Genomic DNA, 13,385 nt, shown 5'->3' with positions numbered 1-13,385 from the left:
CACTCATACATGTACTCACTCATCATATGTACTCATACACCTATACATCCTGTTACACAATGCCACTCATCCATAGAGTTACTCACACACATAGTCACTCATGCTAATAAAGAATCAAACATCCATTTACTTGCATATACAGTTATACACAAACCACCACACTTACTTCTACAGAAACTTACACATACTTAGTCTTTTAAACAATCACTTATAGAAACACATACTTATTCATACAGGAACTCTTCCAATCTCTCACTCTCACATATACTCACTTTTATACACCAATAGTCACATATACTAGTTTAAAACATATGTAGTTACTCATAAAGACACTATTGAGATAGTCATTCACTCACTAACACACCCATGCACACACTCATCCACCCATACAGTCCTGCACACATGCTGTCTTCAACAAATACAAACAGTGAGTCACTCATTCATGCACCTATGCACTACGTAATACCCCCACCGAACCATACAGACACTCCGACACTCATACTGATACTCAAAAAACCAACTAATAACCTATATAGACACTCATGTAGCTACTCACCAACCCATGCAGCCACTTATACACAAAATGTGAGACTGATACAGATATTTACATATTTAAACATTACTCACTAAGCCATGTATTCACTAAGATACACTTAATCAGTCAGTTATACAATCAATTTTTCAAAAACAAATCATCCATTTAGACACTTATATACCCATTTATTCTTCCATCGACCTTGAGATATACATATATAAAACATATTTAATTTTCAGAAAAACACAGATTCACTGGATGATGTCATCAGTGATGTCATCAGTGATGTCATTTGAGATGTCATCAGTGATGTCATCAGTGATGTCACTGACCATGTCATGAGTGATGTAATATGTGACGTCATCAGCAGTGCATTGCGGGCGCGCGAGTTAAAGTTATCTGAACTAACTATAATGGGGGAATTTCAATGGTTTTGTACGAGTGAAAAGTCCAGCTAACTATAACGCCCCTGAAACCTATGGTTTTTTCAGTGAATTTGTAAGGTTTTTTAAATGCTAATTCCTAACTATAACGTGCCTGAAATCTATGGTTTTTTCAGTGAATATATATATATAAATAGCCCCCAATGTGTACGAAATATTCCCCTTGTCTGGTTTCATTTCCAAAGAAAATGTAAGGTTGAGTTTTTTGATTTGTATGTAACAGATGAACAGAAACAGAAACAAACTTTTCCATATGTGGCTTGAATAGGCCTGTAGCCGAGGAAGAATGCGTTTTGTCAGTGGAGCTGGAGCTGGTGTCTTGTTAGTAGGTATCCTACCAACCTATTGTGTGGCCAAAATATCGGCAACCAGAATATTATGAAAGTAAGTATATGGGCTGGAATGGGTTTACTCCACATATACGTAGCTTGATGATACATATATTCAAGTTATGGAAATGTAGAGTTAAAGAATAGTAAATCTATACTTAGTAATGTATACTTACTATCACAAAATTCTGGGTGTTGATTTCTGGCTACAATATTTTGGCATATCTGGATCACATTTTGAAATTTGAAATACTGATTTTTGCCCTTCAATTTAAAAATGGTTTATGCACAACTGAGGCCCTGATTATGAGTTTAGTGTTATTTATCGCACATTAGAACATTGGAATGTTGGAAGCTCCATTGAAAACAATGAGTGCTCCGGGCTTATAATGGCTGGTATAAGCCCGGAGCTCCAACATTCCAATGCTTCTTTGTGGCTGTGCACAAAGGCTTCAGGGAGCATGAGGGGATTTAAATCCCCTCGCGCTCCCTAAAGCCTTTGTTTAATTTGTTAGAACATTCTGTCCTCTAGTGGCGGAATGTTCTAATAGCCTTATAGCCCTTCGTAGCAGGGCTATACCGGCTATTAAAGTCCCGCTGCCTTGTTAAAGTCCCTAGCCTTCGGCTTGGGCCTTTAACGCTGCAGCGGGCCTTTAATAGCCGGTATAGCCCCCTACGGCGGGCTATAAGGCTATATTATAAATAAATATTGATATCATGGGGTACTTTATTTTTCTTACATTATAAATAACATCTATTACTAGTTTGTGGGGAATAATATGCAACTTTTGTTGTTTAATGCACAAAAATCTGCATGATACTGTAAATACCCTACAATTTCCCCTCTTAAATTTCGGCAGGTTTATCTGCCTGAAATTCAACAATAGCTGCGGTTTTTAATGCATTTGATAATTATCAAATGCGTTAAATACAGCCTTACTCAGAATTCTGACCCATGTGTAAACACAGGGGTTTACGCACAGGGTGGAATTTACCTGCCCACTCATATCCAGGGCCAAAATCTGTGGCCCTTCATACCTGATGAAAATCAATGCAGATGGTATTGTTGTAAACTGTTTCTTTTCTTTGGCCATCTTTTAAGGCATAACAAACTGTTTACTTATAATCCTGCAGGAAATGTGCATAGTGGATGAACCGCTTGAGGAATTTACTTCAAGACATAGCCTGGAATGGAAGTTTTTGTTTCTGGATCACAGGTTGGTGGGGATAGATGTGATGTTGGGATTTTATTTGAATGTATGCATTTTCTATGTCATAACCATTTGAGACTTTTTGTAAAATATAGGTTTAAAAAAGTATGCATTCGTTTTTGATTGGCACACAAGTCCTACTAGTAATCTGAAAAAATAATAATGATGTTCTTGTTGCATTTGGCTTAACCAGTTTAGACAAAAATTGTCTTTTCATAATAACATTTTATAAAACGTTATAAGAATAAAAATTGAGAAGAAGAGGATTAATTGTTAGAGATGTTCACATAGTTCCTCTTTGATGAATTAGGTCAGTGTTTTCACATCTCCAACACACAGAGGTTGGTGGGTCACACAATAGCAATGGAGGGAGTTTCCTACTGGGATAAGGTAAGTAGAATGGAGGACTTCCTGTGTATGCTGGGGACCAGAGCCAATCAAGGGCATTCCCTACAATGCAAAGTAGCACAGTTAGTAATAGCACAGTGATCGAAAACAATGTAAGAAAGAGTAGCTGTATATTTTCCATGGATCGCCGATGCAGTGTTTGGTCTCAACATATGAAACTGTGAGTTTATGCCCCTGTATGCTTCATTTATTACCATCATTGTTGGGTAGTGCACTAACATAACACGTTGTGGGGCGCCTATTCCACAATGTTATCTTTTGTTCATAAGTTTTGGGCTGCATAGCCAAATGCAAAATATTTAGCTTAGTTATCACGTTCCCTAGCAAGAGAAGTAGTGGACCTACTTGTTCTCTTCTTTCTACTAAATTACTCTGCCTTGTGCACAAGCTGTTTACTTCCTCCAATCTTTTCTTTCACCTTTGTGCCTTCTTCTCAATCCTCATCAATGAAATAACAAACTTAGTTATTGCCATTAAATAAAAACAAAATCTGTTGTCTTGTCCCCAGCAGTGTTTTTATTCACCTATATCATCTCAAATATAATCAAAGTATGTTTCGATGCAAGGAAATAACCATTCATGAATGTATAATATGGACGACATTGCACTAAATCTTGACCAATGTAAGAAAGAATGCACACATATGAAATTCTTCTGCCTACAGTATGCAGCTGTGACATCCCCTGATCTTTAGTCATTAATCTTGCTAATTTTATCTGTATCCATATAGTCAATGAAAAATATAAAAAAGAAGGACACAAAAAAAGAGTCAAAAAAGGACACAAAAAGGAGTAGAAACCACCTCCAGGAACATGGTCTACAGGAAGAGTCAGAAATCAAATTCAAAATATAAAATGTATGTTTTTTAATCTCTACTAAATGAAGCAGTTATTGCAACAGCCAACATGATTTATATATTATTATAGTTTTTGTTCCCATGTCTGAAATGGACCCCAAAACACAAAATACTTGCATACCACATATATAATAGGGTTCTGGTGACTTCCAGATGCCTCATAGAAGCACAAACAACGATTATTACTTCTCTGTCCTAATATACAAGAGATGTAGTATGATCTCTCCAAGTCAGTATGGCATTTCTGTGATCTCTTGTGGCATTTAGGAATAGAACAATATTACTCCAAAAAGCAGAGTTTTTACCAAGGAGTGGGTCAAGTTAAAGAAGAAGATCAGGAGGAACAATCCTCCCTGAAGTCACTGCTGGTACTGTTAATCAGCCCATGTATCTTGAGAAAGAGAGTAATGAGTTCATATTCTGTCTGGTGTCTCTTGGGTGTGTGGAAGGAGAGGCGGTTGTTTGGATTTGCTGGTCCGATGTTGAGGTGGGCCTTGTAAGCGTGAATGAGGAGCTTGAAGGTTATTCTTCTTTCAATGAGTATCCAGTGGAGATCACAGAGGTGTTGGGTGATGTGGTGGTGGCGGGGATGTCTAGGATCTGTCTGGCAGCGTAGCTCTGGACAATCTGGAGCTTGCAAAGTACTTTCTTGATGATTCTGTCATGGAGAGCTTTGCCGTAGTTCATTCTACTACTGACTAAAACAAAACTCCAAAGAGTGTGGCCCGCATCCCCTTACCCTAGACACCCTCATTGCTGCCTGCCAACTGCCCCTCACCCACACTAGCTACATCGCTGATGATTACCTCCTACTATGAAGAGATAGTAATATCTGCAAAGTAGACCCTGGAATTGGGGAATTTTCACCTGGTGTGTTTTTGTCCACTTAACTATTTGCCATGCTGGGGACCAAAACTTGCAATGGCCAGATTTAGGTGTGGGATTAACATTTTAAATAAGAGATTACGTATTTCCAGTACCCCACACTTAAATCTGGCCAACGTGAAATAATGGCTTGAAGTTTAATCCTACCCGGCATTCTGATTCTTCGAATACGGATTTCAATTTTAGCGGTGTAAATTCCTTTTTTTAAATCTTAGGTGACGTCTAGAAGTGTACATTTTTTGTGGACCATGCCCTTAATCGTTAAAATTTAATAATGTAGAACATTTTGATGGACAAATAAGAGTTTTTCTAAATAAAATCAAGGGGCCACATGTACGACAAATTGCGAGTTTTAGCAACTTGCAATGTGCGAGTCGCAAAACCTGATGTACAACAGGGTCTCAGACACTGTTAGCAATTCCAAGATAGGTCACAAGGGACCTGCCTCATTAATATTAATGAGGCAGGTCGCAATTACGACCCATTGGAAATGGCAGTCACTCACAGGGATAGTGGCCTGCTGGGGTCAGCAGACCACCATGTCTGTCACTGCTTTTTAAGTAAAGCATGTATTATTTTATTTAAATGTCCGTTTTCCTTAAAGGAAACAGGATGCATTTAAAAATGAAAAGTTTTCATTTTTTTTTATACAGTAGGTAGTGGACCTTGGGACCATTGCCTGCTCTGAAAAATTTTGGTGCCCCCATTCACAAAAGGGAAAGGGGTCCCTTGTGTCGTACATCTAGCCCAAGGTTCATAAAATATGTTAATATTTTGTGTGTGGTATGGAAAACATTTCACTTTTTAAATATATACTTTCAAGTATAGTGTGACCAGAGCCATTCAATTGATACATTTGAATCACAGCAATTTATCTTTCCTGTGAGTAACTAGTTTGCAATATTTTTGTTTTTCAGAGCTCCCCCTGTGATAGGATATTTACCTTTTGAGGTGCTGGGTACTTCTGGCTATGACTACTATCACATTGATGACCTTGAACTCTTAGCGAGATGTCACGAACATTGTAAGTATCATAAGTGAAAGCTCAGTGAGGTTTAAAACAATGGGGCATATGTATTAGGAACTGGCGGAGTGCAGTTTTATGTCAAAATTGGTAATGCCATGCTCAAACAGTTTCAAAACGCAGGGATGCGGCGTATTTACAAAGCAGAGGCACCTTAACGCCATTTTACTAGGGTGCCTGTGCTGCACGGGCGATTGTTTATGTGCAAGAAGGGGCACCTTCTTGCACATAAACAATCTCAACAGGCAATTTGCTCTATCTATGCGTGCTGCAGAATGCAGCACACGTGGAAAGAGCAATCAATATACAAAGAGAAATAAAACATTTCTCTTCATATCGCCTGTTTAAGACCAGGTATTTCCTGGTCTTATTAGGTCTCGCATAGGGCAGCACAAGCGCTGCCTCTACGAGGCATCAAGTAATCAGCATTACTAGTTAAACTCCACCCATTGCATTTCTCTTTGCTTCGTCACTTACCATTGGTGAAATCTGTCATTGCTCTTCTTAACGTGCTCTTTATTGGCTGGTGGTCCGTCACGTCATTTTCGTTTTCTTCCGTTTCTGGCGGAAGCAGCATCGATCAACTACTGTTAACTTGCACTGCAGGGTGGCATCTTTTAATGTAGGCACTACATTGGGGTTTTTCCCATGGCGCCTGGTTCGCGCCCCTCGCTCCTTGTTGTTCTCTGTAGGCTGAGGTCTTCCAGCCTGTACAGGGAGCCGCACCGGCTCTGTCAGGGGTGTGTAGGGGACATGAGAGTTCAGACAGCTAGAGACCTCTGTCAGGGGTCGGTAATGGACATGATCACGCTGTGTGGCGCAGAGCCGCAGCGTAAGTACCCCAGGAAGTTTGGGTAACTCACTTTGGTCCAAAACATTAGCTCAAAAACTTTCCTGTTCGCTCCCAGGTGCTAAACCCTCAAAGTGCCTACATTCGAGGGTGCCGCCCGCAACGCTATATGCGTCTCTCGTGTTCCAGACTCGCTGGCTGAACAATTACACACAGATCCTTCTCGGAGCTTAACCAAATGCCATGTCACCCCCAGCCCCCATTGAGGCTGGATCTGTTGTGGAGGGGGACGGGCCGCTCAGGTGCCCCCACCCGACCCCTCCTCGGATCGGAAAGGGGGGGGCAGGGATGTATATATGGAGGCAGCGCTTGAATACGTGGAGCACAGCCTGGGCTTGGGCGGGAGGCTCGGAGGACCACCCATATCTGCAGCAGCGGGACAGGGCAGCTGCTCAGGAGATACACCACCCCACCCTTCAGGAAGTAAGTGCATGCGAATGGGGGTGCACGCTGCACTATTCAGATATAACGACCCAAGAGGATAGCTCGGTTGGTTAACTCACCTGTTTAGAGGCTTGTGTATAACCTAGCAGTTTACGGGCTCCAATTTCGCCAGAATCTATCGATATTTCATCCTTGCGAGGTCGATCAAATGCGTAGTTCATTTTGAGTAATAGGACGCGTGTATAATTCAAACCACAAGGCACTGCCCTGTTTGTGAGCAGTGATAAAAGGAGGCAGGGGTAGGCTCCAGAAGATGCTGTGTATGTGCGTGCACTGTGACATGAGAGGTGCAGCGCCTTCTCTGGTGACACTTTTTATCAGAACCACACGTTGTGTCAGAGCTTACAAACGAGACGCTAGAATCCTCTTCAAGCACGTATGTGTTCGGACACATTCTTTTGGGGGGGTGTTACGTAGCATTTTGTTATGGATAATGCTATGATAACTTTTTATATGGTGATTCAACCGCACTGTTGGGGTTTCTAAGCACTCTAAAAAGTGTCCCTCGATGTAATGGTAGTTTAGCTACAGCGGGTGGGGGATGGACTGTGTGATTTCCAGATCACACCCGACGCCAGCAGCGAGCACTTAACGAGATTAAGAGCCTTCTTGCCAATTAACTGCTAGGATGTGTTCTACACCGTTAGGTACCCGAGACACCACGACCCCGCGGCACGACCAGTGCGTGGAAAGGCGATGACCCTGTTTGCGCCATAACAATTTCACCAACACGGGCTTCAGCGTCCCTCCCTCTCCAAACATCCACCCACCCCCTCTAAATTTCTTGAATTCCTGCATTCTACTCTCAGTTTTTGTTTCTCGGCGGTTTGCCCCCTCTTTTTGTCTGCCAAAATCACAGGCAGATACCTAAACATTCATAGCTTGTCCGTACCACAAAAACATTCGCACACATAGTCCAACACTATACACACACCTCCACATTCCACCTAGACCCACATGCCTCTTACACACATACAGACCCATGTCACATAAGAGTGACCAAATTTCACACCGACATCTTTTCCACATATCATACACATCCTACGGGAAAACCCTCACAACCTTTATACACATCAACACACTTTTCTACATTCCACTACACACCTCACATATAAAAAGCACAGCACTCATATGCACAGACCACAGATTCTTCACAAGTAGACCTTTCCCACATACACCCATAACCTTCACACAGACTTTCCCACCCGCCCCACAATCTTTCCGTCAGCCATCACACACCAGATTGGGTTTCCTGAAGACACGGCGAAGGCCCAAAAATATGTTGCTATACGAGTATACTGGCAAATAAATAATACAGTGTCACAACTAAGGGGCATGATTCCATATTACAATGGCCATCCGTCCAGTGATCTCATAATAGGGCTAAAAATCCAAGCAGACATCATCAAACAAAGGAGCATTTTACAATGCTTTTTGCTACTGATTGCTTGTGATGCAAAACGGGACAAATATAACCTGTTTTTGCTTCCTTGGATGTATGTGTTTATGTGCTGGTAGTTGTATAGCGCAAACTTAGCTCAAGAGCAACTGAACAGTGAACAAAGGCATGCCCCCCTGGGAATGCAATAATTGGGAGAAGGTCAAATGTGTGCACTCTCAGGTCAGCAGAGGTGCTCTTTGAAGATGTGTGTCTTCAGCTATTTTTAAAAATGTAGCAGAGTTGGTACTGATAGGATATCAACAAGCATTTACAATGCAATAGGTCTCGCATTTATGCGAGTTTAAGCTATTGCCATTGTAAATGACAAAGCCTTTTATTTATGATTTAAATTCGAAAAGAAAAATAAAAGGCATTGTTATTTGCAATGTCAATGCTCAAAGTAGCGTAAATTTTCAAAATCAACACATAGATAAAAGGTTTGTCATTTACAATGCGAATAGATCAAAATTTTGCGAGACCTATTGCATTGCAAATGCTTATTTTTGTGGCTGCCCCATTGTCTCTCTTTAAAAGGTGCTAAGTCATTTGCAACATTAGATCCGGCATCAGCATATCACAAGGTGAAATTACTTCCAGAATCTGAGGAGTTAACAGCATTCATCATACAGATGGGTGCATATAAATTCCTAAGGATGCCTTTTGTTCTGGTAATGGCTTCGGTTCACTGACAGAATATCAACTACAAAAATATAGACGAAAAAAATATCAAGGTAAAAATATAGAATGCAAAAATATCGATTCCCTATACTTAAACAGGTAAGTACAAAAATATTGGGGGGAAATATCGATGTCAAAAAAATAGCTGTACAAAATATTGATTTGTATATATATAAAATAAAATAATAAATATTGAATATATTAAATAATAAAATTACTTTTAAAATAATAAATTAGATTTAATATACATTTTAACAAATATAACATATAAACTTAATTAAAAAGTTACACACATACATATATATTTCCTTTAACAACATTAAACTATTAATTGTAATTTATTTTATAATTCTAATAATATATAAAATTTACAAATAAATATACATATATATATATATATATATTTATATATATATGAATAACATAAAATCAAATTTAAAAAAACATTCTATTTTAGATTAAAACATTAAACTATCAAAACATATTTTTTAAATATACATTTCCCACTACAGTCAGTGCAACAGTAAGGAAAGTGTTAGATAGCGGAGGGGTAGAAATTACTATTCCCACTCCAATGAGTGCAACAGTAGGGAAATTGTTGGATAGCGAAGGGGTACAAATTACTATTCCCACTCCAGTGAGTGCAACAGTAGGGAAAGTGTTGGATAGCGGAGGGGTAAACATTGCTATTCCCAGTCCAATGAGTGCAACAGTAGGGAAAGTGTTGGATAGCGGAGTGGTAAAAATGACTATTCCCACTCCAGTGAGTGCAACAGTAGGGAAAGTGTTGGATAGCGGAGGGATAAAATGTACTATTCCCACTCCAGTCAGTGCAAAAGTAGGGAATGTGTTGGATAGCGGAGGGGTAAAAATTACTATTCCCACTTTAATAAGTGTAACAGTTGGGAAAGTGTTAGATAGCGGAGGGGTAAAAATTACTATTCCCACTCCAGTGAGTGCAACAGTAAGGAAAGTCTTGGGTAGCGAAGTGGTAAAAATTACTATTCCTACTCCAGTGAGTGCAACAGTAGGGAAAGTGTTGGATAGTGGCGAGATAAAATTTACTATTCCTACTCCAATCAGTGCAACAGTAGGGAAAGTGTTGGATTGCGGAGGGGTAACTCCAGTCAGTTCAAAATTAAAAACAAACAAAATATTAACAAAAAAAATAAAATAAAAAATATGTTAAACATTAAAATACAAATATATTTAATGTTATAAATTTAAAAAATAAAACATATTATCATGTTGAATACAAAGGACAAATACCTACAAATATTATATTAAATAAACTAAAAAATAATTTTCAAATAAATAAATATTTGTAATTAGAAAATATTTAGAAACAAAAACTTTAATTATTACACACATTTCGTTTTTTTATTTCCTACCCTATAACACCACACAAATCACAACCCACATCTACATTTAATAAAAGTTACTTCCATAATTAACATAACTAATTACCAATTAAAGTAATATTATTAATTAAAAAACAAATGAAAACCCATAAAAATTGATTAACTTCCCACACTTTACCCCTATAATCCTCACAACCCACAGCTAAAATTAAACTGTAAAAAAATGAATTACACAATTATAACTTATTTTCAATTAAAAAACAAATAGTATATATATTTTATTCGATTAATGATATGATCATTTACATTGTAAAAAAATTAATAAGCATAAAAACTGTAAAATATTACATTGCATTACATCATAAAAGATTATGTTTTAAAAACAAGCTATTACAACATCTGGCAATATTACAATTTTGCATTAAATCCACCTTTTGCAGGGTAATTTGAAGAGAACTTGTTTCCATGTTCCTGGGCAGCTATGTTAATAAAATTCATGGTTCTATTCCCTGGCATCAAATTGGTATGCATTTTCATATCAAATTCTCAGAAACATTTTTAATAATTTTTTACCTTTTCCACCAGGGAAAGAGCAGAAATCTCGAAATTGCAAACACTAGCCACCTTGTGGTATCTGACTTAAAAATACGTAAAGCTTCACAAGGGCGTGTAAAAGATAATAAGCGGCAGGCAGGAATTATCCAGGTGTTCCGGAGGTCAACATAAGAGGGGCAATAGAAAAGAAAGTGATCAAGGGTCTCAGGAGAGGAATGACAAGTGGGGCACACTGATGTTACAGATACATTTTCCCAGGTACTTCTTCTGAAATATAAAGGGAGAACTCCGTATCTAAATTGAATATACCGAGCTCTTGCCTGGGGGGGTTCAATGTCATCCATAAACATTTCGAAACCAAACCATCCTTTTATATTTATAAAACTAGAGGTTAAAGTACCATGTGTATTACCTTCAATACTTTGTACATCCATATACTCTCAAAACCTTTTTTTGAGGAGGGGAACCATTGTTTTTGTTATGGACCCCGGCTCCTCCCAGATACACCCCAGCCCTAGTGTTAAAAGCCAATCCTTGATCTTGTTAAACCACTTAATACGGCCTGTTTGTTTTTGCTGAGTCATTAAATCTTCCAGGGCTTCCTTCACCGGGACCTGTGTGTTACTAGTCCATATCCTTATCCAGAACTGGAGAGCCCTAAGAATGGCAAAGTGGTTAATAGGTTTAAGACCAAGATCAAGTCTAAGCGGCAGCACCCGATCAGTGGCTTTGTCCTGATTTTGGGAATGGGGCAACGCCCCCTATCGGGAACTGGCACAAGTTTATTGTGTATACTGCCTTGCTTGTGTTATTTATTGTAGGTTGTCTAAAAAACTGAACCTTTGTCTTTTTCCTGTACTAGAGCTATGGACGCTTTCATGTGTTGCTTAATTGGCTGCCGAACCTCCGGGATGTCGGCTGAATAGCTGTGTTCCAGACTGATATAAATAAAGGTTTTAAAAAAAAAAAAAAAAAAAAGTCTAAGCGGCAGGAGGGGAGTGTTCACGGGTAGGTTCAGGATCGACCTAATACATTTATTTTAAACAAAGCCTAGATCCTGGAGGTTTTCCAGCCCCCATAACTCAGCCCCATATAGGGCTGCTCCTAAACCTTTGGAGTTCCAGAATAGGCATGAGCGGTCGATATGGGGACGCCCTAGCCCTCCGGACTATTGCACAATTGGCATGCTGGAGGGTCAGAGTACTCCTTTCAATTTGTGGTGTCCAGACCAACCTGTCACTAATTCGTACTCCCTAGTAATCAAATGCCTGACCTGCTCCAAAGTTTGCAGGCCCACCATTAGTTTACCCTTATGGGATTTATAGGGGTTAAATGTCATGTATTGTGTCTTAGAACAATGTATTTCTAATCCCCTATCCTTACAGGCTTTATCAAATGTATTCAAAATGTTCTGAATCCCCTTGGGTGTCCTGGCAATAAGTAGCGTATCATCTGCGAAAAGCAGACAGGGCACTGAACTGCCTGCTAGTTTTGGAGGGTCGCCACCATAATTATACAGCTCACCTAGTAACCCATTTATGTAGAGGGTGAATAATGTTGGGGCAAGGACACAGCCTTGGCTTACACCTTTGTAAACAGGAATATCATTTGAAAGACTACCATCAGAATTCCACCTGACCTTTGCAAAAGTGTCATGGTGCAGGCGGATCAAACTTTTAAGTAGATATGATGGGAGTCCTAGTTCTCTTAGAGCTAGCCAAAGTTGGGTACGTTCTATAGAATCGAAATCCGTTTTTAAATCCACAAACACGACATACAATTGACCTCCTCTAATGGTCACTTCCTTCCATATTAACAGAAGAAATCTAAAAACTTGGTCTGTGGTGCTTGTGGAGTCCCTAAATCCTGCCTGCAGATTTGATAGAACATTATTTTCCTTGATCCAATTTTGGATCTTGGTTAAAATGATTTTGCAGAAGATTTTTAGGGAGACATCTATAAGGCTGATGGGCCTGTAGTTTGCGGGAGACCCTTTGTCTCCCTTTTTGTAGATAGGAATGATTTCGGCACCCCTCCGGGTCGCCGGAATTTCACCACCACACAAAATAGCACTAAAAACCACTTGGAGCAGAGACACCCATATTGTAGGCTCAGCTTTATACACATCTCCCGGGAGCTTATCTAAACCTGTGCTTTCCCATTCTGTAAAGATTTTATGGCTGTGGTCGTTTCTTCAAGGGTGATAGCAGTCTCCTCAGTTAGTGTGAAATCTGGAGATCTCATTTGTGGGCCAGGATCATGGGCAGCCCATTGGCCTGCATATAGATGCTTAAAATACTCCTCCCACACATGGTGCTGTATATGGAAGCCTGTTTCTGTTTTCAACTTAGGTGACCTTTTTGAT

The 13,385-nt window shown here is 39.4% G+C and overlaps 1 protein-coding gene across 2 annotated transcripts in view; it reads left to right on the top strand.

Moving 5' to 3' along the window:
• The window catches only part of NPAS2 (neuronal PAS domain protein 2), a 491,193-nt gene that overhangs the window by 330,257 nt on the left and 147,551 nt on the right, over positions 1-13,385 (top strand). For both annotated transcript variants that reach the window (XM_085622764.1, XM_085622765.1), the window contains exons 9-10: positions 2,442-2,524; positions 5,585-5,691. In XM_085622764.1, the coding sequence (XP_085478890.1) occupies positions 2,442-2,524; positions 5,585-5,691 (190 nt within the window). The remainder of the gene's footprint in view (positions 1-2,441; positions 2,525-5,584; positions 5,692-13,385) is intronic.

Source organism: Triturus cristatus, chromosome 8 (genome assembly GCF_964204655.1).
Source record: "Triturus cristatus chromosome 8, aTriCri1.1, whole genome shotgun sequence".
Lineage (NCBI taxonomy): Eukaryota > Metazoa > Chordata > Amphibia > Caudata > Salamandridae > Triturus > Triturus cristatus.
Note: the sequence above shows the minus strand (reverse complement) of the source record. Positions and strands in the feature narration are given on the sequence as shown.